Below are 25852 nucleotides of genomic sequence, written 5' to 3'. Positions count from 1 at the left end.
ATGATTGGAGAGACACAGCTGTAGCTCCATCCGTCTTGAACACGCATCGGGCTTAGTCATGCACCTAGCCACACGCCCAAGCCACTCGTGGCACCCGCTTTTCAACTTTTTTTCTTCCGTGCAAATTTAGATTCAATTTCTCCAACGACACCGGTGGCCGACACGCCCTACGCTAATTATTTTTTCCACCATTTCTTCAGTTCGGTTTATCGTTCGCTTTGACTAGTTTCTTCTTTCCTGTTATTTTTCGATTCTAAACGCCGTGGCCGCGCACCATGACGCTTTTCATCCTTACTGAGACCAGCGCGGGCTATGCCCTGCTGAAGGCCAAGGACAAGAAGCTCCTCAAGCGTGATGATATCGCCGAGGAGGCCTCCACTGCGGAGGGTGTCTCCAACCTGTACGTCAATTGTGTCTTCCAATCCTGCCAGAAAAAAAAATTCGAGTGGGAATTGAACGATTCGCTGAACGGGCGCAAAAAAAATTGTTATCGGGGACAATGTCACTAACAGAACCTCTAGTCTCAAGTTGAAGAGCTTCCAGAAGTTCGACAGCGCTGCCTCAGCTCTGGAGGAGGCTGCCTCCATCATGGAGGGCAAGGTCACCCCCGCCCTGGCCTCGCTTCTTGACGGAATCAAGGATGAGAAGAAGGTGTCTCTCGCCGTTGCCGATTCCAAGCTCGGTAGGTCGATCTTTTAAAATATCTTCCCAGAGTATGTATGCTGACTGTGGTTGTGAATAGGAAACTCCATCAGCAAGCTTCCCGGTCTTGACATCCAATTGATTGCTGACTCCAGCACCAACGACATCTTCCGTGCCATCCGTGAGCACCTCACCACCCTCATTCCCGGCCTTGCCCCCAGTGATATGTCCACCATGTCCCTTGGTCTGTCCCACTCTCTCGCCCGTCACAAGCTCAAGTTCTCCCCCGACAAGATCGACACTATGATCGTCCAGGCCATTGGTCTTCTTGATGATCTTGACAAGGAGCTGAACACCTATGCTATGCGTGTCAAGGAATGGTACGGATGGCACTTCCCCGAGCTGGCTAAGATCCTCAACGACAACATTGCCTACGCCAAGCTCGTTCTGAAGATGGGTATGCGCTCCAACTGGGAGTCCGCTGATCTTGCTGAGATCCTCCCCGAGGAGATCGAGGGTGCCGTCAAGGCTGCTGCTGATCGCTCCATGGGTACCGAGATCAGCCCCGAGGATCTGGAGAACATCCAGGCTCTCGCTGAGCAGGTTGTTGGCTTCTACGACTACCGCTCCCAGCTTGCCAGCTACCTCACTTCCCGCATGAACGCTATCGCACCCAACCTGACTGCCCTTGTCGGTGACCTCGTTGGTGCCCGTCTTATTGCCCACGCTGGCTCCCTCACCAGCTTGTCCAAGAGCCCCGCCAGTACCATCCAGATTCTGGGTGCCGAGAAGGCCCTTTTCCGTGCCCTCAAGACTAAGCACGATACTCCCAAGTACGGTCTGATCTACCACGCTTCTTTGATCGGCCAGGCCACCGGTCGCAACAAGGGTAAGATGGCCCGTATCCTCGCCGCCAAGGCCTCTCTGGGTATCCGTGTCGACTCCCTCGCTGAGTGGGGTGACGATGCCACCGAGGAGGACAAGGCTGCTCTCGGTACCGAGGCCCGCTTCAACCTCGAGCGCAAGCTTGCTGGTATGGAGGGCAAGCCCATTAAGCCCCGTGGTGTGGCCATTGCCCCCAACGGTGTTCAGGCCGAGAAGTTCGACCTGAAGGAAGCCCGCAAGTACAACCCTGATGCCGATGCCCTGGCCTCCGAGGAGCCTGCCACCGTCCAGAAGTCCAAGAAGGAGAAGAAGAAGCTTGTCGAGGAGGTTGAGGATGAGGAGATGGCTGATGCCGACTCTGATGAGGCTGAGGATTCTGATGACTCCGAGGCTGAGGCCCCCAAGAAGAAGTCCAAGAAGAGCGACATCGAGGAATTGGCTGCTAAGGCTGGTCTTAGCGTTAAGCGATACGAGCGGAAGCTCGAGCGTGGCGAGATCACCTTCGATAAAGAAGGCAACCCCACTGCAATTAGCAAGAAGGACTTGAAGAAGTCCAAGAAGGATGCCAAGAAGGCCGACAAGGATGATGGCAAGAAGCGCAAGCGTTCCGAAGACGACGATGAGAAGAAGAAGAAGAAGAAGTCCAAGGGAGAGTAAGCGTATGTTTTCAAAAGTTTGTGCAATGTGACCGGATGGCTTTCCTGGGATCTGTATGATATCACACTTTTTTATTTCTGTTCTTTTTTTTTGTTGCAATCTTCCTGTTGCCCGCATGTTTTGGGGCATTTTGAGGTTGATCTACCGGTCTTTCACTGGCGCAGAGGGTGCTCGTTAGGAACAAGGCAGTACAGTTTTAGCTGGAATAATCTGTTCATACTTCAGTACTTGATTGTAAAGTTGTAGACGCATTGCAAATTATAGTCAGTCAATTCTGTTCCAGTCTCATCTCTTGATGTTTCGCCTCTATACTCGATTTAGCCTAGATATGCAGGTAGATAAAGACACCGCCCAAATTCTGCCGGCAGTTCAAACAATTTTCCTTTCTTCAATCCAGACGCCCATTTGCTCCAGTCTATCTTGCCACATTCAACAGACAAAATGAGGGTAAGATATATCCTATTTGAAGCGCAGAATTGCTGCTAATGAAATAATCTAGATCATTGACCCTCAAACCGCTGTCCTGACCAACGTCGAGGTCTTGGCCTATCTGACCTCTAATCCACCCCGCCGACCACCGCCAAGTTCGGGGAACTGGGCACCAAGCCCAGATCTCAGAGACCATAATACGGTGGTAAAAGAGGTGAGAATCCCTATGCGGTCCTTTTCATTTATCCACGGGTTATTGTGGCTTTGAAACTACACCGCAGACCCCAGCATAAAGCGGAGTCGACCAGGCCCCAAGCTCTCAAACCAGACACCAAAAGACACCAACAATAGAAGGAAAAGAAACAACCGACTAACTCCCCCAGATTCACAACTATGCAAGCCGTCTCTCTCCCCACCTCCTTCGATACCCCCGCTACACACCCCGCCCTTCGTCCTCCCAGTCGAAATCACAATCGCAAGCCGCAATGACCGGCACACTGCGAACATCGAATTCAGCAAGTACAGACACAGATGCTAGTTCTCTGCCGCCACCAATTCCCTCCACAGAAACAACACCAATGGACACCGCCCTCCGGGACTTGGTGGTCCGTCTACAGCCGTACGGACTGACCAAAGCCGAGGTCGTTATGATCTTGAATCTTGGGGTGGGAGTGAGTGGTAATCCGACCGAGGAAGCTGCGGAGGAAGGTGCTAATGGAGAGGATGCGATGGAAGTGGATGGGGAAGCGGGAGGTGAAGAGGGCGAGGAGGAGGATTACACTTCGGTGGTGTTGATGGACAGTGTTATTGAAGAGCGAGAGCTCCGACTTTCTGATGAAGATGTTAAGGCTATTTTGGCTATCATTAAGGAAACCCTTACGGCGGATTATGAGAACGTCAAGGGGTGAGAAGTTGGAAGTTGTTCTATCATAGATGTTTGATATCAAGAATTAAGAAACCAGTCTACTTCTTCAAACCTCCACGTCAGGTTCACAATGGGAAAGGCCAAATTGCTTTCACTTCCTCGGGGGTTTTCTCGCCGGCCATTTGTTGGATGTACATGCACTGTAATTGCTTGTTCAGGTTTCGTTTATTCTCGAAATCCAACTGTGGTGATATCCAGCCGTCTGCATCGGTATCTAGACATTCCCGAGCAAGGGCCTGGACTTGGTGCCAATCTTCATAACCAGCGAATTGGCGCTCATGAATCTCGATCTCTTCTTCTGTGAAGGAGAACGGGCACTCTCCAGAGAATCCCAAGTTCGACCAGCTCTGGAATATCTCTATGAGGCATTCACGAAGTGGGAGAACTCCCATCTCTGAAATCTCACCACAACGAACGAATAGCTCACGAAAAACTCGCGGCACATTCATGGCGTTATACGCCGGTCTGTTCTCAAGATACGTGGCGATCTCGTAAGTCTTGGCTAGCATATCTTGCTCCCACTCGTTCAAAGCAGCCCTTTTTTCTTCCTCGTCTAATTGATCGAAGTCGTCTGGCAGCTTCACTTGTACAGGTCCTCTCACGTATTCACTCTCCTGCCAAGGCTTCATGAATATTGGCCACCGAGCTTGGAGGAAGGCTGGTAAGACTAGCACCCCCTGCAAATCAATGAAAGATACTATCCGTGAAGGTTCACCGGGTGAGACGTATATGTTTCCCATATGTAAATCTGTGTGCCAGAGTGTTGGTTGAGAAGACCCCGAAAGGATGCTGTTGCCATCTAAACATGTCATGAGACGTATCGTGGTTTCTAGAAGCTTGGTACATTCTTCAACACCTTCGCGGTAGAAATGTGCGTGGTTCATAAGATGTCCGTTGGAGATTCGAGACAACTCTCTTCTTATGATAGATATCCCCAGGGCTGAGATTGTATCCCCTGGGAGTATGCTTTAGTTGGTGCTATTGTCAAATCACAGAATACTATACTCACATGGCCCGGTATCATGCACACCTGGGACATCAGGAGTTTCAATTCCCTTTGTTTGGTATGCGCGGTCGCAAGAGGGACCGATGCAGAAAGAACCTGTTGGATCGATATCCTTGTCAAGAGGTGTGCAATTCAAAATGTTCGTCTTTTTCTGAAGATAAAGTCCCCCGGATGCAGGAAATCGAATAGCCGACAGCTGGGCCTCCAGCTTCGCTAGGCTTCTAATGAGTATTGGCTTTTCTGTCTTTGGCATCTTTTCCCAAACCCGAAAAAGCTGGACCCCTGAAGCTTTCTCCATGATGATATATTCAACTCCCACGATGTTGGAACTGTCCGAAGACCAGGACAGTACCCGGGGAACGGGGATACTTGTGTGTTTCCTTACTGTTGATTATTAGTGAAGTATTGCAATATGATAACCTAGGAGTCACGTACAGAATTCTAAGACACCAACTTCGCATTCTGTGGTCAAGACTGCAGGCCCAGCAATGCGACACGGGATTTTGGCGATGACTTCCATCCCATTCTCCTTTTGCATCAGAAGCACTTTGCTGAAGCCGCCTTCCATTTTTTCAATGGCTGTGATTGGAGATGACTTGCTGCCAGCAGTGGCAGCAGTACTGCAAAGTGCGTCCAGGTCAAATTCTACATATCGTCGATCAAGTTGGTTCTTTTCGTCAACAAGGAAACGGCCATTGGTATGGGCGAAGAGCTCTTCGCGACTGATTGATCTTCCTTTTGAGATTTAATTAAAGGGACCAATCCCAGATTTGATCGCCTTACCTCGACAGGTTATGGAAATATAGGCTCTTTGTGGTCTCTGTATGCACTTGGGAGACCGAAGAAAGGAGAGCATGGCAGGGTCTCCACGGGTCGATATTACGCTGGATGCCAATGGATGTAATGGAATAATATTGCTCCAGTTCTTCCAAAACAAGCGGCGAAATTAACAAGATTCTTTTTCGGGTCTACACTTTGTAACTTGAAGAGTCAAGGTGATTTTGAGCACGTTACCTACATCCCTGTATCAGTCTCAGACCAATCAGAGTGCTCCGTGGACTTAATATGCCAACCTCAGAACACTGTGGTTTATTTTACATATACAAAGTACAATCAATCTTAATATTCGCTTTATATTTCATCTCAGTATTTATCATGAAGCCTAAAATTACCCATCCTAGTACGGGTAACTAAATAGACACCGTGGTACATACATACATGCAATATCGGCAGTAATTCAGAGATATTCTCACTTTACAAGTATGTTGTACTATACTGAAAGGATAGTATACAGTCTTTCTCTGAGTGCATTTAATTGATCATTTACGTGGATGGACAATCGTCATTCTATGGTGTTGAGACCATTCATAGTGTAGTACAAAAACCATAAAACAGGAGTATCAAAATCAGAATACAGGACCCTTCAACAGATCGTGACACGGCCTCTGTTCAGCCTCCCAAAGCGCAGGTGACTCCTCCAGTAGCCCCAGCTTTGGAATTTGCCATTCTTCTCCTTCTGTTATCATGGCTCTTCCAGTCCTCTAACTTCTGTTCGTACCGGGCATAGTCTCGCTGGTACTTCTCCTGGTTTTTGTATTTTTCTCGACGAGGTGGATGCGGCATTATACCATCCCAGAAGCCGGAACCGAAACACATTTTGATTGGAGTTGGTTTGTAAGGAGGGTTGGTGTTGGTGTTGGTGGTTTTAATCTTTGGTACGGAATAGTCACTGGGGTAGATACTGGAGTAGATGAAGGAAAATGATATTTGTATTTGTTTAGTTTTACTGGGGGTGATTGAGTGATTTATATCATATGAATATGAACTTGATCAACATTGACCAACACAACCTGTTGTTGCCCGAGTCTTGGCTTCGTCACAGGGGGCCAAAAAATGGTGGCTATAGTGCTTTGGGGCCGATCCCAGTCACTGTAAGCGAGGGGAGAGTAGCGAATCAGACTAGAAAGAGTCGAAGATCATGATAGAACTCTTGATGCTCCTCACTAGACCCTGCAAGGGCCCGTGGGTGGTACAAAAAGCAATTGGAGAAATACTTACAACTTGCATAACTTGCAATGTAATCTCGAAGACCCTTTTAGGGTATGGATGAGAAACTAGCTTTCAAGTTCAACTTAAGGATATCTGAAGGGGTCAAGTAGTCATTATATGATCATCATTTAGAGTATATCACAACATTTGATAATTATTTTCATCAACCTGTTCATCTGTCGGAATAACTACCACCAATATCTGTCGCTCGCTATCTAGTATGGCCCGGCTAATATGCCTATCCTCCTCATTTAACCAGAGAATCCGGTCCAAAAACATCCTCACGGCCTCCTCTTTGGACCTCAAAAAGGTCCACCTCATCCTTAATCTAGAGCATGTCGTCAATGACAATGAACTTGAGACTGTACCTCCAGTTCCTATGCCGCCACAGTCTTGTAAATCAGAAACAAATCATATCAGATCACATTTGGCTAACTCTACTCAGCAGTAGCATTGTCCAAAGTTGACTGTGAAATTTCTTCATGTAAAACCGAAACACGCCGTACTCTTGCCCTCACTCTCCTCTCCTTCTCCTTGCTCACGATGTCGTTCTATCTCGTCTCCATGATGCTGTCCGGTTATTCAGCATCAAGACTGAGACAATGTGGGGATACGGCCCTGTGAGTTGGGATGGAAAAAAATATACATTGACCGGAAGACCAGACTATGGGATCTGGTACGGCGATAGGAAGAATTTGGCGTTGAATACTGTTGTGGTTGAAGCTAAACATGGGGAAGTGCAACTGAGCTTAGCCGAAACCCTGGCCTATATGGGTGAGTCTCTTTTGATATTTCTCTCATTGAAAACCAGGGGTCTAACCCGTTGAAAGGCTGCGTGCATAAGAGTTGACAGAAATTGAAAAGAAAGGATTGCACGATCTACGGGTTAGTAGCCGATGATCAACTTTTCTGGTTCTTGAAAATTTTCAACGACTCCAAGGTGAGTATGTGTATATTATGATTGTATCGAACTGCCTCATTGGTAAGTTACTAGTGGAGCGAGCGTGTTGTGGTCGCTCGTCATCAGGACTATGAAGGACTATGAAAAGGTCCTGGGCATGCTAGTCCATTTCTTCGAAAAAGCTGCGGCCATGTCTCTACACTCGAAAGAGTCCGGACAGGTTCATATTCAAGAGGGATCTGAGATCGCGGAGCTCCAGGACTCCTGGGATATGTGCTCTATTGACTAATGTTTATTGATAACTAGACAAATACCTAATATATGATCACCGAAAAATATATCTGGAAGTAGCTGGTCGGGTCGGGGTGGCTGAAAATGACAATCCCAGCGTGCTGTGCCCTCTAAAGTACTCAGAACAAGACGTGGCAAAGTTGAAGACAGAGTATTCCAAGTGGGAAAAGGACGTTGAAAGGAAGATGCGAGTAATTGAGGTAGGTGTCTATACAGGCTGGAATGGTGCAGTGTCCCCTCATGATTACGACAAAGTAGTGAGGAGACTTGCTGTGGCAAAGCAAAATTTCCTAGATCGGGAGTCAGTAAACGAAGAAAAGAGGGAGATGCGGGAAAAGGCCTGGCCGTTTCAAGATTCTGTGAAATGACTACAAGAAAAATATAGTGAAAGACAGTAACTAGTAATTGCACAAAAGTGATGAAACTGAATTTCACTCCATCTTAAAAACTATTAGGACCCCATAAACCATGTCGTTCTGTAAGTTCCATAGCTTTATCGTCTGTGGCCTATATGAGGCGAGTATTGAATTCTCGTAGAGAATACGAAGAACATCTATGCACAAACTTTCAGGTCAAACACCGAGTTCAAGTTGGTTGGAATCACACCAGCGGTAACCGCATCTAGACAGAAATGTCAGCCACACACTTACAAGACCTAAATTTGGATAGAAGTGAAGATAAACCTTTATATGACCACCGATAATCCCCTAGCTCAGCCTTCCAGGTCCAAAATATCCACCCTAAACGTTTCTCGTATGTTGTAGCCTGGGCTGCAAACCACCGCTTGTAAAAGTCGGTGTTCGATGCAGGATTCCAGTCCGAATCCCACCCAGTTTCGTCGGCGACACTCAGACTCCATTCACCAACAATGGTGGGTGATAGGTTGTCCAGTAAATCGCTGCAGGATGTGTTGATGTAAGCGTCCTTGGTCTTGATGCCGGCCCATTTGAGATAGATGTGGCCATCGTAGGCTGTATAGTAGAGGTCGTCGATAAATTCAGTGGGGTCACCGGATCCCCATGCTTTGTCCATCACTTGTATATGGAGGTAGTCGCTTTTCTCGATGTTGAGATTCTTTTCAGTAGTGCGGATCATCTATACAGGGATGTTTTAGCACAACTTCCTCGAAGTAGGTTTATAGCAACAGGAACTCACCTTAAATGCTTCCGGGTAGTAAATTGAGCGCATTGAATTGGCTTTATCCGCTTCCTGGACTGGCTCATTGACAATTTCAAGCATTCCCACGTTGCGGAACTTGTCGCTCTGGTGTATCTTCGTAGTCATCCATCCAAGGAAGTCCACTGCTCGATCGTATTGGTAGTCCTGGTAAAAGCTGGCGTTTGCAATATATTGGCCAGTAAAAGAATTATTGGGTGTCTGCGCTCCAGGAAGGCCATGCAGATCAATAATAATGTACAGACCTGCATCACTAGCCCATCCACAAAGCTTTTCAAGATAATCAAACCCACCCTGCGGGAAATGCTCGGTGGCGGAGACAAGGTCTTCCTTCATCCAGTACCCAACAGGCACCCGTATAGTGTTGAGACCATAGCTCTGTATCTCATGGATGTCTTCCTGGGTAATCCACGATCCCCAGTGCTTCTCAAAGGCGTTGTTGGCCGCCTCCTGGCCGATACTTGAGACGCAGTCGAACTCGGACTCTTGGCCTTTGCAACCCATATCGGACCAGATATCTTCCGCAATCCAAGGTTCAAACACAAAGAGATTTCCAAGATTTGCTCCACGAACCTTGCCGTTGGAGGTGGAGAATAGGTTTTTGCCATTGATTGAGGAGATTTGTTTGTCGGTCTCGGGCAACCAGGCGGATGTGAGGCCGGATAGGGATGCAAGTGCAATAAGTTTAGAGAGGATTTTGATTCCCATGATTGCTTATAGACTGGGAAGATATCGATATCAGAAGTGCATAAGGGGTTGACTGTTCTTATACGTTATCCTTCGTACATTCTCTCACTTCCTGTCGGTCATCCCACTCCTTCCAGTATTGATTGTCAGGATGGATGGCAAATTTTCAGACCCACTCAAATGCATATATATATTGTTCGTTTTAATCAGAATCCGTGTGTGAAGAACAAAAGTCGGAGTCCGTAGAGTAGATTGCAATTCATAGTCCCACAGAGATCGTCAACAAGTTAGGCAACATAGATGAACAAAACAGGCCTCTTCCTATCTTCCATGTATTCCACTATATTGAGACTATCGATCAGAATTGTCCATTGACTTAGTATTAGACTATTATCCATTTCTAGCCAGAACTAACCCAGTCCACGGGTATACTAACCTTTGTTAACCACCAAGCAACTTTGAACTAATTACTGTGTTTAGTGTATTTGTTAATGCCAAGATTGCCTATTGGTCATGCCATTCAATCTTCAACCTGGTCACAAACATAACCAATAAAATAATTCTGTTAACTATATACCTACTTGCCCGGCCCGGAGGTGGTCCCTCACCTGGGCATGCATATGATGACTAAGCGGGACCCTTCTACCTGGAACCCGAAGTTTACCCGATGGCAGTGCATTGTAGATCTAAGGGGACCCTGTCCACAAACGGACAGAATATCGGTACTATTTCCAATAAGATCTGGGTTAGGAATTGCTACTCCTCGTGGCAGTCGATCCGATCTCCGAAGGGAGCAGCCTCCGACCACCAGACCGTGGCCACTTTATAGTTTGCGTCTACAAGATACTATCGGTTCAGATGAGACATGAGTGGTACTACACAATGAATGATCTGCTAGAAGAGAGACAACTTGTTCATTCCGTTGCTTTCTATATACGCCAACTTCACCAGTAAGCCAGCTTCTTCCAAGGTTCCATCTATGATGGTATCATACAAAGCCAGTCCCAATAATGTACAGCTATTCCCGATAAAAGTCGAAAGAATCCCAAGCTTGGGCATAAGAATAAATCTGCATTCCTTTGTGAATCCGGTCACGCCATCATAGTGGTTTATCCAATCAGGCCTGTCATGCAAAAAGACAAAACCCATCCAAGCTCCAAACATCACATGGCGTCCAGAACTTGGTAAACATGGATGGAACTCCACGTGGGGATATAGCGCAGAGCAGGTGGTTTGATGGGACGGTGAGCTGGACAGGTGCTCTCAACGACCCGGCAGCGGTCCACCCATCGAGAATGATATAAGTGAGTAATAGGGGGAATAACAACTCAAAGTCCAGCTTTAGTAGAAATTGCCGAAATTGTCGAATTTCTCAGTTTTCTCTTCCTTCCCAGCAATGAGGCTTCCATACTGGTTATAAACCGGATCATCGGGGTCATCAATTTCCTTAGCCCAAGGTCCAAGGTCATCGTCAAAGAGATCTCTTTCTTGGCTATTGCAGACCTCAGCAAAAGTGATCCAGTTATGGTCATCGGTCCAGATCCCACCCCGACCTCCACGAACCTCCAACCAGTCCTGTCCACCCAGTAGCGACGACTGTGCCGCGTCGAACCCGTGTGAGTCGCGGACATATTTCCGCAGTAGGGCGCGGCCCCATGGGAAAAACCACATATTTTCCCACCAGGTGTTGCGGAGCTTGGGGTCGCCGTTGAGATGGGCGACTACCGGCACCGAGGCGGAGTGGGCATTCGTCATGAGCGAAATGTTGTGCCAGGTACGCTCGCGCGGGTTCGGGAGTTTGTCCAGTGTGGCATTCCACACTGGTCGCTGGGTTGATTCTTTTGCGAAACGGGACTGGATAAACGGGTTGGGGAGTGCTGCGATATCAGGTGGTAAGAGGAGACGGTGTTCGCGAGGTACGCCGTGTTGCATCTGCAACGCAGACATCTTCGTGATGTTGCCGAATTTGACCCACTCAACATCCTTGCGGGACATGACCTGGTTGAAGAAGAGTTGAGACTCGAAGTCAACACCAATGCCATACTCGTAACGGTGACCTGTCTCCAGCCGGAGGGTGATTCCGGTGATGTTTGCTGCATCTGAGATTCCCACCATCCGGTAAAGCAACTCTTTGAAGTCGTTGGCTGTTCGCCGCCGCTCCAGTTCTCTGATCACCTCTTGCCGTCCGTACATCTGTGTCAGGGCCTGGTAATCTCCAGACTTGTTCGAGCGGAACTCAACTAGCCGCAGGACCTCGTCATAGATCAGACGCAGATCCGCAGCCTGGCCAATGACCGCTCCCGGGTTCAACCACCGGGGTCGGTTCAGAGATCCATCCGGGTAGGCATCAGTCTTCCAGCCATATACATCCGGAGGTAAAGTTGATTCGGGAACAGATACACAACCGGGGTCGTCCAGCAACCCGGGGGAGCACATCTTGCTTGCGCCAAAAAGAACGCGCTGGGTGTATTTCTGTACCATCTCAGGTGCAGCCCCGGCCTTTTCGCCCGCCACTTCTACGAACCCAAACTTGTCCCGCAGTTTTCGGTTGTTCGCCCTTATGATAGCTTGGAACCGCTCCACTAGAACCTTCGGTGGCAATTGGAAGAAACTGTCTGCGCCATCCACCATCAGCACGAAGTCGCGGTCATGTACGGTCTTGCTATCTCGGAGGTAGTTGCGCGCCCGCGTGATTCGGTCCACCATGCGCTCGGCCTCGGTCGCTCCGGGAGAGTCATGGCCATAACCAATTAATGTTGGCGGTGGGTATCCAAGGATCATAGCCGACGTAAGCGTTCGGCAGACTCCGCGCGAGCCCTGTGAGGCTGGGATTAGGACATGCAGGCGAGGGTTGGGCTTGTCCAGATCGTGAGGAAGAGTATCGTTGACATTGATATCGGTGCGGGGAGGAAGGAGGACCTGGGCATCTTCCGGGCGCTGAGGGAAAGGATGGCGAGAGGGAAACTTGGTCCAAAAGTCCGGTTCGAGTCGCTAGGCAGGTTATCAGCTTCTTTATCTTAGGCCTGGCAGTCACAGCATGCCTGTGACGCAGGAAGCGATCATTACCGTTGAAGAAGTCTGTAGCATAAGAAAGAAGAAGAACAATCCAATCACTGACAAGCCAATTGTCTTAACCCGGTTTGTTCGTGACCGACGATTGAAGGCGCGCCACAGCACCGGAGTCGACTTGGCATCTTGAAAGTGTAGCGGCACGTCCTCCGACGCCATCATGCAAAAATAAAGTCGAATCAGATACTGATTAAAGCAATATGGAACATTGTAAGATGTTAGGAACCAAAAGGAACCAAAAGGGAAACGGGAAATACGCAATCACCCCCCGGAGGTGGAGAGAGAGAGAGGCTGCGATCGGCGTAACGTTTCCGGTGCCACGCCTCGTCACCTCGTGGGCCCCTTATGCGCCTAAGCTTCATCTATAGGGTCCAGGTATCTCTCAAATCTGCTTTATACTTCAGTTTATTCAACACCCTGGCATCTAGATCATAACTATAAACATTTAGGGTCTATGAGAATATGCGATTTTGTATCAAAATATCCATGGATGTCTCTTAGATCTTAATCACTACGTAAAACACCTTCCAAAGTCAACCTTGGAAAGGCAGTATACCTTCAGGTTTCTATTAATTTGCGGACAATATAAGGTTGTAAAAGATGCAAGATACTATACAGCCAGGTCCAAGTCTCCATGTAGAGAACCAGCTCAACATACATCCTAGAACCAATATGTACTATGTACATCCCATCATCTCACTCCAAGTAAATCTCCTCTCTCAAACGCTGCAAGTTCCGGAACAGTCCACCTGCAGGTGCCCCACTGTCACTATCCCGCCGAGCCTCAGACCTAGACTTAGACTGTCCTCGCTGATTCTGATCTCCCTGGTCCAAGGTGCGCCGTCGGTCCTCGACGATATTCGCTAGGCTATCCACGAACCGATTCCGGGCTTTTTCCTCAGCAGATGTATTCCACACAGTCGCCAGCGTCCGAAGAGCTTCAACACGGCGATTGGCAGCGTCTAGTCCGGCATATCCTCCGCCCTCGCTATCGAGTAGCTCGGTCACTTCTTTGCGTAGCTTCTTCATCATTTCTTGGCCTTTTTCTTCGCGATCTTGCCCTTCGGGCCCGAGGTCTGGTCCTGAGACGGATATGAAGGATGATGAGAATGAGATCTCGGATGGGGGTAGTGGCCAGCTCATTGCGTCGCCAAATGTTTGGACAACGTCTTCTAGACGCGATCGCACTTGGTTCAGTGTGCGGAGGTTTGTTATGTATTCTGGGTCTGTGGGGATGATGGGCTTTTTCTTGTCCTCTGGGCTTGCTGACTCGTCTTCGTTTGTTGGCGTATCCTCTTCTGCTTGTTCGGTCTTGCGCACGTCTTCTGGTGAAGGCTCCGGGACGAATTTTGTTATGTCGTCGCGTAGGACTTCGGTTAGGGTTTCGGATAGCCCGATTGTCTCGCCTCGTAGGACTTCGACTTCGTAGGCTAGTCGTCCACCGCTTCGGAGGATTTCGTCGGTGAGTTGGGATAATGTGCTCGAGAGACGGATGTTTTGGGCGCTAATCTGGGAGAGGAGGGACTGAACCTGCGCGGACAGCTCTGTCAGGGGCACAGATCCGGGTGCCCGAGAGGCATTCGGTTGTGATGATGCCACAGTAAGCGGTGATAGAGAATCATTGAGGAAGTCGGCTGGGTCGAAGTTTGGGTCGGCGAAGTTAGGGGATGGAGTGGGTTGGTTTGACGGTTTGACGCCAGCTCGGGTTGACGAGTTGTACGTTTGTGGTGACATTTCTGCGAAGCTCTGGTTTAGGAGCTTTGGCAACCTGTCTCGATGTCAATTCACGCTTGAAGAGAGAGCTGGCCTCCGCGGGGAGGATCGATATCTCCACGCCCCACCGCCTTCTATTTCCCTATTAGGTATGGTGTGGTGCTATTTTAGGTATAGTTCCTGGCCGCTTTTGGTCTGGGATCTATACAGCGTAAACAAAAGTGATCAACCAATAATTACATGTTTTCCTACATATCTTACTTCATTGTTTCATTATTTTAATCCACTGTTCGTCTCACCGGCTCGCTTGGGAGCTCAGCCCTAATATCTTGGGGCCCAGCTGCCTTCTCATGTGCAACACTCCTCATGTCAACAGTCTGAATATGATTCTCAAGCTCTTGGGGACGAGAAGCCGGGCGAAGATTTATCGCCAATCCCTCTACTTCATTCTCTCTCTGAATTCTTATCTTCTTCCATCGTACGAACGAGAAATAAATAATAGCCAGGAATGCAATAGCACCAACAACGCTTCCGACAGCGATCCCGGCGATAACACCGCCTGAAAGTTGAGACGATGAGGGCGAAGATGAAGTTGAAGTAGACGTTGAGCTTGGTGTCAAAAGCGATGTCGAGGTAGAATTATGTTCACCCAGCTTCTGAGCTATCGTAATTGCAGATGAAGTATTGCAGCAGCTAGCATTATCCCCACAACACCAAGTCGTCGAGTTCGCAGTGCCATCGCAAGAGGTCATCTTAGCAGAAAAGTCTGATCCGCCACTTAGTGTCTAGAAAATCCCAATTATCAGCTCACCATACAGCCGAAATGCCCATTCGCAGATTCATGAAAGGTTTCCATATTCCCTTCAATAAAAACCTGGCTTGAGATCGAAAGCACATACCGATCCCTTGGTACACACATTCAAACATCCATTATTCGTCCAGTCGGAGATCGTACACTGATTGCGCCAGTATGTGGTATTTGTGCCCAATTCCCCAGCACTATTTCTGTACGTCAGTACATTCATGCACAGTCCGTTGGCGAGACATTCATCCGCGGTAAGTCCGTCCGCACTGCTGCCGCCAGCTGGGTTTGACCGGTTACTGGCGCAGCACATGCCTATTGTGTCTTTGATAACAATGCATGGTTGATATATAGGACTTGACCTGACGGTTCCATCGTGTTAGTAGCAGAGCGAGGTTACTAGTGGAATGGAGGTGAGGACGCTTAGGATAAGGAAGAGAAAATTTGGCTGGTAGGTTGACTTCATTGTTCTTTAGTCATAGTAAATATCATCATGGATGTTGATAGATGGTGAAGGGGTAACCAGAAAGGATAGTGCAAGATCTCTGATTTTGAAACAATGGAATCAGCGGGATTATTGATAATATATGACAAGTAGGATATGAAATACAGATAAATCAGAGAGGGAGCTCTAAGTAGATTATGACAGTTAGTGTGGGTTATCCCTGGTATTCTATTGTGGCCTGTATATGTAGGCCAAATTGGTTCTAAGTCATAAGGCCAATCATAAGAGTCAGCAGACACACCTGGGCAGATTACCTCTAGCCTCCATATCCAGGCCAGTTCATAACATGCAGCCCGAATTAATTCTGGGCAGCTTGCTACGCTACCTGTACTGTATTCGATGGTCTAAGGCATAACACAATGCATGACCTGGTTTCTTCTCATCAGATATTAATGCATATGTCCCGAAGCAATGGAATCCTACGGGTAAAAAGAACCAAACCCGAAAGCTACGGAAAATAAGCAATGGTAAAACTGAGAAGGGTGATTATAATGTATTATATCTGCACCTGATCTATATTTACATCCGATGGAAGCCGTGTAGCTCCAAACAAGCTCCATCATGCAGGTGAGACCATATATACCGGTACGGAGTATAAAACTCGACAAGCCCAAGCCGAGACTTCAAATCGCCGCTCATCGATTCCAATCCAAGACCTTCAATGGAAATAGCATGAGCATACTTACAAGCATTCGAGTCTCAACTCCACGGCTCATATCGGCCAAGTATTACCAAGAGCCGAGCGCAAGAAGGTGGGTATAGTTCTGATTAGCAACACAAGAAAGCAAAAATAAGACAATCTAAGCACCAAGTTCATGCACAAACTTCGGGCCGGGGTTTGCCGCATCTAGCTCAGAAGGTCCAGTCGTCTGCGTATTCGCCGCAACGCTAGACGTTCCCGCCTGCGAACTGCCACCAAGCTCACTCGGTGTTCCATGTCCCGGGCGTTGGTATGATGGGTTCGCACCGAATTGAGTGCTCCCACCAAGCTCGCTAGCTTGTGGGTGACTCCCTCCAGGTGACGAGGGCGTATCCAGTAGACCCTTCTGTCCTTTGTTCTGGCGCCGGCGGAATAGCCAAAATGCGAGCGCGGCGATTATAATGAGTCCTGCTGCGGCGACACCAACGCCAACGCCAATTTTCGCTCCTGTTGACAGGCCGCTTGTTTCTGTCCCCGTTCCTGGGGCTGCGGGGTTCGCCGGTGTTGGCGTAGCTGGGTTTGGGGATTTTGGGCCGGTCTGTGTTGAAGTACTTGCGGTGGTTGTCGTGTCGGATGTCGTAGTGGCTGAAACAAATAGGCTTTTGTCTGAAGCCTGCAGCTCGATTTGGATTGGTTGCGCCCACATCGTGACGGGGCCATTAACCTGAGTGCTCTCATGGGTCACCTGGCGGACGGTGACAATGGTAGATGATGAACTAGGAAACTCGCTTATGCATCCGCCGAATGTCGTTGAGGAGTCCCTTACTTCCTCGTAGTAGGAGAAGTGACTAGAATCCCGTCAATATCTAAGTCGGGAACTAGAATTGGCTTGGCAATTGCACTTACGAGAGACAGCACATGGCAGTAGTTGCTGAGCTGTGAATCACTAAATCAGCCGAGGTGTATCCACCTGGACAATAGCCTGGGCTATAGGCGATAGTTGGTCGGACTCTTCCATATTGACTGTATCCCGAAGGGAAACATGCAGGATCGGCATTGTCGTTCGCGACGACATTTTGCATCAGGAGTCCGTTTGGAACATCGTTTGCCCCCTGTGGTTCGTATGTCCATGAGCTCGAGCATGAGGCGGGGGGTGTGAAGATACTTGACATGGCCAGTGTTGTCGTCGGCATTGTCGTTATCTCCACCGGGTCACCTGTCACACCTGTGGCCACTGGTCCAGTAGACGTCATTTTGAAGCTGTATCTGCTGGGTTGCTCTATAGACTGTTGCAGAAGAGTAGGTGCAGCGGTCGGAAAAGCAAAATCAACACTCGGCCCCCAAATTCAAAGGGGGCTTATTTGGGCCGTCATGTATATCTGTAGCGCCAATTCCTAATTGATCTTAGCTTCTCTCAGTACAGGGTCTTAGTGCTGATGCTATAATTTCCCTCGCGCTACTAGTTTCCCACTCAGGACCCTCGCACTGCCCCAAACCTGGTCAAATTTTGCATTCATTCTCAATTCTTTTGGGGAATTGACTCAGCCTGGATTGCCTAAATATAAAATGATCAGAGTGCTAAATAATTTTCCAATATAACCAAAGTTAACTACGGAAATCCTCCACCGAAAATACCCAAGATCGGCATCGCATTATCCACTAACATGCTAGCGTCTTGACAGCACGTTTTCTGCTAGCGACCCTGGAAGATATGATCTCTTGGCTACAGCTGAAACTCACCAGAAACACCATCTGCACCAATCAGGGTTATGAGTTAGAGTACAGGATACATAGTAAGATAACGGACGAGTATATCGTATGGACATATGTACATATGTACATGTAGTATGGCAGCTCTCAATGTTTTCAAAAAGATAAAAAATAACAAAAAAATAACAAGCTTAATACGAGAATATTAGCTTTCATGTGTGGATTTCACTAATTTAAAAACATTGAATTTTCAGCCCCTTCCGACACGAGTCATTCTAAGTGGTTAAAAGGTAGACGTTCTCCGCATCAACAGTCAAATGATGAGTCGCGTTGTTATACGGTGTACAATAATCTCGCTGATTGGTCCTGGGTATATTAGGTGCAACAGATACGGAGTAGAAAGAGAGAAATACAGAGCAAGGTTTCATTACACTAAATAAGTACTCCGTAGAAGCAAAGCACATGTGCAGTCATTCAGACATTAAAACGGCTGCGGTAACAGCAGCAAACGAAGGTGGGTATCGTCATGGATCCAATCACGTCCAGCCATAATACAAAAAAAAAAAAAAAAAAAACAATTAAATCCCCGGAACGTAGACAAATGAGCTGTTAGAGAACAACTTCAAGGGGTCCACTTTCCAGGAAAGGCAAAGTAAATCACAAGTCGAGGGAAGAGTCATATCCTCATACAAGAAATTGACCAATTAAATAAGGGAAGGAGACAACACAGGCAAAGCGTCGAGGTCACATCTAGATGTCTTCGACAACGCGAGCGTTGATCGCACCCTGGAACCCACCATCATTGCTGTTGGCCGGGGCACCGTAGTTGCTCGGACCCTCTCCCGCATTGGTAGCGGCTTCCAGTTGCTGGGACACATTCGGGGCCACTCCAGGCAGGAAAATAACCTTGCTGTTGGCAGTCTTGGCCATAGCCTGCATCGCTTCGAGGTAGCGGATCTGCATAGCCGGAGCGGAGGACAGGATATCGGCAGCCTGGCGCATCAACTTGGCGGACTCGACTTCAGCGCGCGCGGCAATAACCTTGCTTTCACCGATACGCTTCGACTGCGCCGCCATAGAGAGAGAGTCTTGCAGGTCGTTACTGAAGATGATGTCCTTGATCAACATCGACTCGACCTTCACTCCCCATCCGGCTGCTACCTCCTCAATAATCTCCGAGGTCGACTGGGCGATCTCCTCGCGACGCTCGATCACGTCTTGCAGCACTCGTGCGCCGATCACGTGGCGCAGTGTTGTCTGGGTGCGCTCGATCAAGGCTTGTCGCACGTTCGAGATACCGAAGGCGGTCTTGTGTGGAGAGACGACTTGGTAATAGATGACGGAGGTCAGGTTGAGGGTGACGTTGTCCTTGGTCATGCAGACCTGACGGGGTACCTCGACGATTTGAATCTTGACATCGACCGTGATGATGTGTTCACTGAGCGGGTTGATCTTAACCAGACCAGGATCGACCGATCGCTCGAAGCTATAATAATCATTGTCAGTGGCTGATATTCGATGGACATCGTCGAGAGGGGAATCACTAACCGTCCAAATCGCGAGATCAAACCGACTTCACCCTGCTCGACAGGCTTGAAGGGGTTGGGGCAGCAGATGCAGCAGGGGATAGCTCCGAAAAATCCAATACATTCACCCAGGCTGTGAACTAGAAGGGGGTAGGGTTAGGACAAGAGTCGCAGGGCGTGTAGATATTGGCACAACTCACTCAAACCGGCGTACCAGCCATGCGCATCGGGGTTATCGTCAGCATGGTCGATTTGGTGCGCGTATTTGGGCTGCAGATCGCTCATGCGAAATGGCTGGACATCGACCAAAGGATGGTCTATTCCACGATTGGCGACGGGGGCCTTGCTGGTACTTGCGCCGTTTTCAGACATGGTTGAGGTTTTATTTGTAGTTTTGAGGATGTTGAGTACTTGGATATACAAGGTGGGATTCTGATATAGAAGGGATGAAGAAGAAGGGGGGGAGATCAAAAGGCTTTAAATGTTCCCAAGGTAAACAACAAAGCTTCCAAGGTTCCCTGCACTTCTCCGCAGTGGGACCACCTGGGCGCCTCTCCTTAATGCGAACGGGATTGAATATGATTGGACGAATAATTCCAAGACAGGTCTTCCCCCAAGGCTGAGTCTTTAGTCGGGCGCCGGTCCATGCAGATTGAGGGGCCGAATACCCGCTCGGCTCGTCATGGCTGTTTGCAGCGCGAACTCAACCGGAACAGTTGATATGCAACATAGGGGCTGTAGGGTATCAAGGTAGTAGCTAGAACTTCAAGTGAGTGGAACCCAAATATTATAGTACATAGAAATACATATATGCAAGGTAATCTTCCATTTGCATTCCTCAAAATCTCGCGTTGTATCTTTGCACCGACATTACACATTCCGATCGGACATGTCTGGGCATCGTCATAGGTGTACTTTTGCATTATGCACACGTGATAGCTCAGGTTTCCAGATATCTCGTAAAAGTTCCAAGGCGCAGGGCAAAGGAGTGTGGCCATGCCATGGAGGCCCTATATTGGCCATCACATGAACTGTCAGGACCCTGAAAACTTCTCGAAAACGAGAGCGAATACGTAAAATATATTGGAAGTTCAGAGAACCAATAGCGTTGTACGGTTTTTGGCCCTTACGGCCCCGAGACCCAGGAGGCAGTGCCTAGAGAACTCTCCTCAGGGCAGTGCTAAGAGGCTCTCTTGGTGGATAAAGTGGATACGCACTGGAGGGAAACTTTAATACGCCCTATGGCCCTGTCAAGGTAAGGAATCCTACCTATTATACCCTGAATACTCATAATATATAATAGTTCACAGTCTTACATCAACTAGCATCATTGGTCTAGTGGTAGAATTCGTCGTTGCCATCGACGAGGCCCGTGTTCGATTCACGGATGATGCACTTCTTTTTTTATTTTTATTTTTGTACCACTACTATCAGTAGAATAATTTATATTCTACATCAATTTCTATATTTTTTGGATATGAATAGACTGAATAATAATGCGAATGGTTTGATATTCTAAGGCTACAATGTCATATTCTATATTTGCAGGTGTTGACCAAATCGGGTAATAGCTTCATCTGAAGTAGCAATTCAAGATATATATCACTCAAAGCATCAAATAGAACCAACATTAAATAATTTTGAAGACATCAAGTACACAGCTAACCATTATCATGAATATATTCCTCGCATACAAAATAGAAACCACTAAATACTAAACAGTAATGATAGAAAGTAAAGAGAAGTCCCTTTTTCCTATATGGGATAAAGTCGCGCCATACGCCATACTTCACTCGCCCGAGAGAAGATAAAACGCACAACATCCAAGTGCAACATATGTTATCAAATAGCATTGATCTATCAAGTTCCCGAGGTCCTCAAACCCCAATAGTCATTTATGTGCAACCCCACACATGCTGACGCCATCGGCCTCCAACTGCACGTCTTTTTGCGCGTCTCACGGCAATGCGTCGCGGGGTTCATAGATACAACTGTACATGCAGGGACAATAAATATAAGCTACCCCTCCAAAGCTATTGTAAAACAATTAAATTAATTCAATCCCATCCTCTCCTCTCAGACAAACACCCATCACCATGTCTTCCGAAAAGAAACAACTCATCATCAATGCCTTTGCAATGCAATCGCCAAGTCACCTAAACCCAGGTCTATTCCGTCACCCAACAGACCAAGGCGCAGACTACAAGAACATCAAGCACTGGATCGCTCTAGCCAAGAAGCTTGAAGATGCTAAATTCCACGCCATCTTCTTCGCAGACGTCCTAGGAGGCTACGATGTATACAAAGGTCCCTCAAACCTCTCCCCAACAATCCCCGCCGCCGCCCAATTCCCAATCAACGACCCCCTCTACAGCGTCCCCGCCATGGCAGCAGCTACAGAATCAATCAGTTTCGGCGTAACTGCCTCAACAACATACGACTCCCCCTACGCCCTAGCAAGACGGTTCTCAACAGTAGACCATCTCAGCAACGGCCGTATTGGCTGGAATATCGTTACCTCATACCTCGACTCTGCAGCTCGAAACTTCGGTCTTGACACACAGGTCGAGCATGACGAGCGCTACCGCATCGCCGATGAGTACCTGGATGTCACCTACAAGCTGTGGGAGGCGTCTTGGAGAGACGATGCCGTGTCCTGGAAACAGGGCTCCGAGAGCAAGACACAGGGCTATGCGGATCCAAAGGCTGTCCGTGAAATCAATCACAAGGGGAAATACTTCCAGGTTCCTGGTCCTCATCTCTGTGAGCCGAGTCCCCAACGGACGCCATTTATCTTACAGGCTGGTACTTCGACGGCGGGTAAGGCATTCGCGGCGAAGCATGCCGAGGCTGTTTTCTTGCATGCGCAGAAGCCAGAGCTTGTTCGTCCTTCTGTTGATAGTATCCGTCAACAGGCTGCAGATATTGGACGTAACCCGCAGGATATTAAGGTCATTGCGGGTGCGTTGGTGATTGTTGCTGAGACGGATGAGGAAGCGAATGCTAAGTTCGAGGAGCTGAAGACGTATGGTGATCGGGAGGGCGCGCTTGCTCTTTTCGGTGGTTGGACTGGATATGATCTGTCGACATACTCTGATGACCAGGACTTCCGTTTTGTGGAACTTCCTGCTGTTCGCAGTATGGTCAACCACTGGGCTAGTACGGTGCCGGGCACTGAGGGTCAGAAGTGGGATAAGAAGACTATTGCTGAGTACTTGGTGCTCGGTGGTAATGGTGTTAAGATTATTGGAAGTGTGAAGACGGTGGCCGATGAACTGGAGCGATGGGTGACTGTTGGCGACGTTGACGGGTTCAATTTCAGCTATGCTAGTCTCCCCGATACCTTTGATGATGTTATTCGTTTGCTGCTGCCTGAGTTGCAGCGCCGTGGTCTGTTCTGGTCGGACTATGCTGTTAAGGGTGGCACTTTCCGCGAGAACATGTATGGGAAGAAGGGTCAGTCCAGACTTCCTGATGCGCACCCTGGTGCGAAATACTTCTGGAAGGAGGGCCAGGAGGTGCCTCCTTATTCATTGGAGGAGTCCAATTAGTAGAAAACTTGTATTAGAAAAATCTCGAACCCTTTTGTTGCTACATAATTAGCACGTGTTTAAGTATTATGTGGCTTCATTCACTCTCTCGTTGTCAAATATATCCTTGCTAAATCAGTGCTTAGAAATGGTTATAGAAGAATAATAGTAAAAAGGAAAAAAAAAAAAAAATTAGTATTGCTCAACGCTACATAATTCATCTATATAGGTATTTCCAGATAGGAAATACAATCTTGCATTGTAATGATCCAGTCTATCAACCCCCCTCAAACGTCCCACCATCCCTCCATATGAGTCTTTAAATTAATCTCCTCCGGCAGTCTCAAATGAGGTGTCAATTCCGAATCAGGAGTCAACTCTTTCGTAGTCCATCCATTACCAAAGTAAGCAAACCGATTGCCACTTTGATTAACATAGGTATACTCCCAATCCTCCCAACGCGGGTCTCGACGGATATAATTCGAATGCGACGCACTGCCGGGGAAGAGACCATGAATCCGAGACCCAGGCTTGCCACCGTTATACCATGAGCTACAGTTCGCTGACCACACAGTGCGCGGGTAGAACTGGTCGCAGTACTCGACAAAGTCATCGGCCGCTTGCTTGGACGGGACAATAGACTTGATCCCCTGCGTGCGGATCTTGCGCAGCACCTTCGCGATGTATGTCACTTGGTTCTCGACGCTGTTGGGAACTGTCCCGCTGTGTCCCGAGGCGTATGGGCCGCCGATCCAGAGGAGGTTTGGGAATCCGGGTGTTGCAAAGCCGAGATATGAGTACGGGAATCCAAATTTGCCGTCTTGTTTCCAGGCTTTCTTGAGGTCGACTCCGTCGGCGATGATGGAAAATGGCGGAGCGTGGTCGACGTTCGCTCCTGTTGCGCAGATTGTGATGTCTACTTCTCGCTCCACCCCGTCTTCGGTCACAATGCCTTTCTCGGTGAATTGCTTGATGCGCGTCTGAATGTAGTCGACATTTTCTTTGGATAGGGCCTCTAGATATCCAGGTCCTGGTGTTGGACGACGGCACGCTGGAGGGAAGTCTGGGATGATCTTGTCGGCCAATTCGGGCTTGCCTGCAATACGTTGCAGCATCAGGGCGGTCCACTTCTCACGCAGTTCTTCGTTTTCGGGGGTGTCTTTGAAGATCGCCCCAAAGCGCTGGAAATATCCCTTTTCGACATCCCTTCGGTATTCCAGATACGCCTTGGGATCTTTCCATGACTCTAGCTGTGTCTCGGAGAACAAATTTGCCTCCAGTCGACGGACTCCCGCGCTTCCGCTACTGAATGAATCTGCAATCCAAGTTGGATTCCGAGCGTAGTGGTCAACGTGGCTAGCAAATGGTTGAATGGATGGTAGGACCTGCAAGCCAGAAGCGCCATTTCCGATAAGAGCAATTCGCTTGCCTTTCAGATCGATGCTTGGATCCCAGTTAGAGGAGTGGAACAGTTTTCCCTTGTAATTGTTGATTCCCTCATAGTTGGGTAGCTTCCAGGCATTGAAATGACCGATGGCGTTGATTACCACGTCCAGCTCTTCCTCATAAATCTGTTATAATGATGTGAGCATAGACCTTCAAGAATCAACATCCATTTCTTACCTTCGAGCCATCCACATGCTCAACAGTGACATTCCACTTTTCTTTCTCGGGTTGCCACTCGGCCTTTTGCACTCTTTGTCCCGCGCGAAGGTACTGGTACACATTGTGCTTCCGTGCAACACCCTGCCAGTATTGTTTGATCTCCTCTCCCTGGGCGAATTCTTCCGTCCATTGGGTGTTTGGTGAGATGCTGGATTGGTATACATGTGCAGGAATATCGCAGCGAACACCGGGGTATGTATTCTCGAACCTGTTTGAAGTGAATTAGCAACCCACAGCATTGAAGATAAGAGCGGAATGGAAAATGTACCATGTGCCTCCCTAAGAATATAGTTAGTTTCGAGACAACATTGAAACCATCAATTGAAATTTACATACCACATCGGCATTCTTATCATAGATTCGAAGATCAAGTCCCGGCAGTTTCGCAGGGAGCAACACGCCCGCGGTGATTCCTGCAAGACCCGCACCGATAATACCAACCTTGATGGGTCGCACCACATCAACCGGGTGCTCCTCTAGTTCAAACCGAACATTCTCATTCTTCTCTGACAATCCGCTGATATCACTATCCACAGTTACAGTGGTGGATCCATTCAAGTCCGAAGGACCCTTAATTGATTCCGAGGTAGGTCCGATATTCGACAGGGGAAGAGCCACCTCGGGGGATTGCACAAGAGTCATGATGGATTATTATGTTCTCGGTTCTGGTGCCAAGTCTTTCAAACAATCACAGCATAAACATGTAACCGCTGTCGCACCGAGCTGGATATCCCGCCATTCTTGTAGATGAACTTGCACCCCCGCGCGTCTGCACGTCATGTGAAACGTTTTACACGCCACCTAATGCGAATTGTAATCCTGCGCATCGAATCTGATAAGTTGCTTCATTTGGACTGTTGGAGTCGGATATGCGGCTACATTGTGATGTTCTGGGGACTGATTTGATGTCCCTAACACCATCGCGGTCCGTGATGACGTGCCGAGGGGGGTTATCGTGAACACCATCCTCTCCACTCGCCACGCCATTGCGGAGCGTATTGGTTGGAGTAGATATTGGGGTATCGCTTGTTTGAAATTGGGATG

General features: G+C 48.3%; 12 protein-coding genes across 12 annotated transcripts; 4 read left to right on the top strand and 8 right to left on the bottom strand.

The window, feature by feature from the left end:
- Window positions 1-150: 150 nt before the first annotated feature.
- On the top strand, window positions 151-2398 carry nop58 (RNA-processing protein NOP58). The gene is made up of 3 exons (XM_056869898.1): window positions 151-400; window positions 522-682; window positions 743-2398. Exons 1-3 carry the CDS (start codon window positions 276-278, stop codon window positions 2182-2184), a joined length of 1728 nt encoding a protein of 575 aa, XP_056734682.1. The 5' UTR covers window positions 151-275; the 3' UTR covers window positions 2185-2398.
- A 227-nt stretch (window positions 2399-2625) lies between these two features.
- On the top strand, window positions 2626-3521 carry N7487_002150 (uncharacterized protein; the record flags this gene model as incomplete). The annotated part of the gene is made up of 3 exons (XM_056869897.1): window positions 2626-2631; window positions 2684-2827; window positions 2997-3521. The coding sequence occupies 3 exons, from the start codon at window positions 2626-2628 to the stop codon at window positions 3519-3521; spliced, it is 675 nt and encodes a 224-aa protein (XP_056734681.1).
- Window positions 3522-3603: 82 nt separating this feature from the next.
- Window positions 3604-6200, bottom strand: N7487_002149 (aminoglycoside phosphotransferase family protein; the record flags this gene model as incomplete). The annotated part of the gene is made up of 4 exons (XM_056869896.1): window positions 3604-4493; window positions 4548-4928; window positions 4980-5266; window positions 6103-6200. The coding sequence occupies 4 exons, from the start codon at window positions 6198-6200 to the stop codon at window positions 3604-3606; spliced, it is 1656 nt and encodes a 551-aa protein (XP_056734680.1).
- A 995-nt stretch (window positions 6201-7195) lies between these two features.
- Window positions 7196-7783, top strand: N7487_002148 (uncharacterized protein; the record flags this gene model as incomplete). The annotated part of the gene is made up of 3 exons (XM_056869895.1): window positions 7196-7367; window positions 7534-7537; window positions 7588-7783. 3 exons carry the CDS (start codon window positions 7196-7198, stop codon window positions 7781-7783), a joined length of 372 nt encoding a protein of 123 aa, XP_056734679.1.
- Window positions 7784-8338: 555 nt separating this feature from the next.
- Window positions 8339-9669, bottom strand: N7487_002147 (glycoside hydrolase family 5 protein; the record flags this gene model as incomplete). Its single annotated transcript, XM_056869894.1, has 3 exons — window positions 8339-8406; window positions 8469-8880; window positions 8941-9669. The coding sequence occupies 3 exons, from the start codon at window positions 9667-9669 to the stop codon at window positions 8339-8341; spliced, it is 1209 nt and encodes a 402-aa protein (XP_056734678.1).
- Window positions 9670-10989: 1320 nt separating this feature from the next.
- Window positions 10990-12876, bottom strand: N7487_002146 (glycosyltransferase domain-containing protein; the record flags this gene model as incomplete). Its single annotated transcript, XM_056869893.1, has 2 exons — window positions 10990-12639; window positions 12715-12876. 2 exons carry the CDS (start codon window positions 12874-12876, stop codon window positions 10990-10992), a joined length of 1812 nt encoding a protein of 603 aa, XP_056734677.1.
- Window positions 12877-13413: 537 nt separating this feature from the next.
- N7487_002145 (uncharacterized protein) lies at window positions 13414-14451 on the bottom strand (the record flags this gene model as incomplete). The annotated part of the gene is made up of 1 exon (XM_056869892.1): window positions 13414-14451. The coding sequence occupies one exon, from the start codon at window positions 14449-14451 to the stop codon at window positions 13414-13416; it is 1038 nt and encodes a 345-aa protein (XP_056734676.1).
- Window positions 14452-14708: 257 nt separating this feature from the next.
- N7487_002144 (uncharacterized protein) lies at window positions 14709-15545 on the bottom strand (the record flags this gene model as incomplete). The annotated part of the gene is made up of 2 exons (XM_056869891.1): window positions 14709-15215; window positions 15330-15545. The coding sequence occupies 2 exons, from the start codon at window positions 15543-15545 to the stop codon at window positions 14709-14711; spliced, it is 723 nt and encodes a 240-aa protein (XP_056734675.1).
- Window positions 15546-16537: 992 nt separating this feature from the next.
- Window positions 16538-17630, bottom strand: N7487_002143 (uncharacterized protein; the record flags this gene model as incomplete). The annotated part of the gene is made up of 2 exons (XM_056869890.1): window positions 16538-17225; window positions 17284-17630. 2 exons carry the CDS (start codon window positions 17628-17630, stop codon window positions 16538-16540), a joined length of 1035 nt encoding a protein of 344 aa, XP_056734674.1.
- A 1207-nt stretch (window positions 17631-18837) lies between these two features.
- N7487_002142 (slipin family protein) lies at window positions 18838-19985 on the bottom strand (the record flags this gene model as incomplete). Its single annotated transcript, XM_056869889.1, has 3 exons — window positions 18838-19573; window positions 19636-19753; window positions 19814-19985. 3 exons carry the CDS (start codon window positions 19983-19985, stop codon window positions 18838-18840), a joined length of 1026 nt encoding a protein of 341 aa, XP_056734673.1.
- Window positions 19986-21709: 1724 nt separating this feature from the next.
- Window positions 21710-23164, top strand: N7487_002141 (LLM class flavin-dependent oxidoreductase; the record flags this gene model as incomplete). Its single annotated transcript, XM_056869888.1, has 1 exon — window positions 21710-23164. One exon carries the CDS (start codon window positions 21710-21712, stop codon window positions 23162-23164), a length of 1455 nt encoding a protein of 484 aa, XP_056734672.1.
- Window positions 23165-23430: 266 nt separating this feature from the next.
- On the bottom strand, window positions 23431-25450 carry N7487_002140 (flavin-containing monooxygenase; the record flags this gene model as incomplete). Its single annotated transcript, XM_056869887.1, has 4 exons — window positions 23431-24714; window positions 24767-25016; window positions 25077-25087; window positions 25145-25450. The coding sequence occupies 4 exons, from the start codon at window positions 25448-25450 to the stop codon at window positions 23431-23433; spliced, it is 1851 nt and encodes a 616-aa protein (XP_056734671.1).
- Window positions 25451-25852: the final 402 nt, after the last annotated feature.

The sequence above is a fragment of the Penicillium crustosum genome, assembly GCF_028827405.1.
Source record: "Penicillium crustosum strain IBT 35664 chromosome Unknown utg000001l_segment0_segment0, whole genome shotgun sequence".
In the NCBI taxonomy this organism is placed as follows: domain Eukaryota; kingdom Fungi; phylum Ascomycota; class Eurotiomycetes; order Eurotiales; family Aspergillaceae; genus Penicillium; species Penicillium crustosum.
Note: the sequence above shows the minus strand (reverse complement) of the source record. Positions and strands in the feature narration are given on the sequence as shown.

What these genes read in the sequence shown, in the direction of transcription:
- nop58 (XM_056869898.1), top strand. Translation starts at nt 276, where the DNA reads ATGACGCTTTTCATCCTTACTGAGACCAGCGCGGGCTATGCCCTGCTG. An exon ending in GCGGAGGGTGTCTCCAACCT is followed by an intron (nt 401 to 521) that starts GTACGTCAATTG and finishes CAGAACCTCTAG; the next exon opens with TCTCAAGTTGAAGAGCTTCC. An exon ending in CGTTGCCGATTCCAAGCTCG is followed by an intron (nt 683 to 742) that starts GTAGGTCGATCT and finishes GGTTGTGAATAG; the next exon opens with GAAACTCCATCAGCAAGCTT.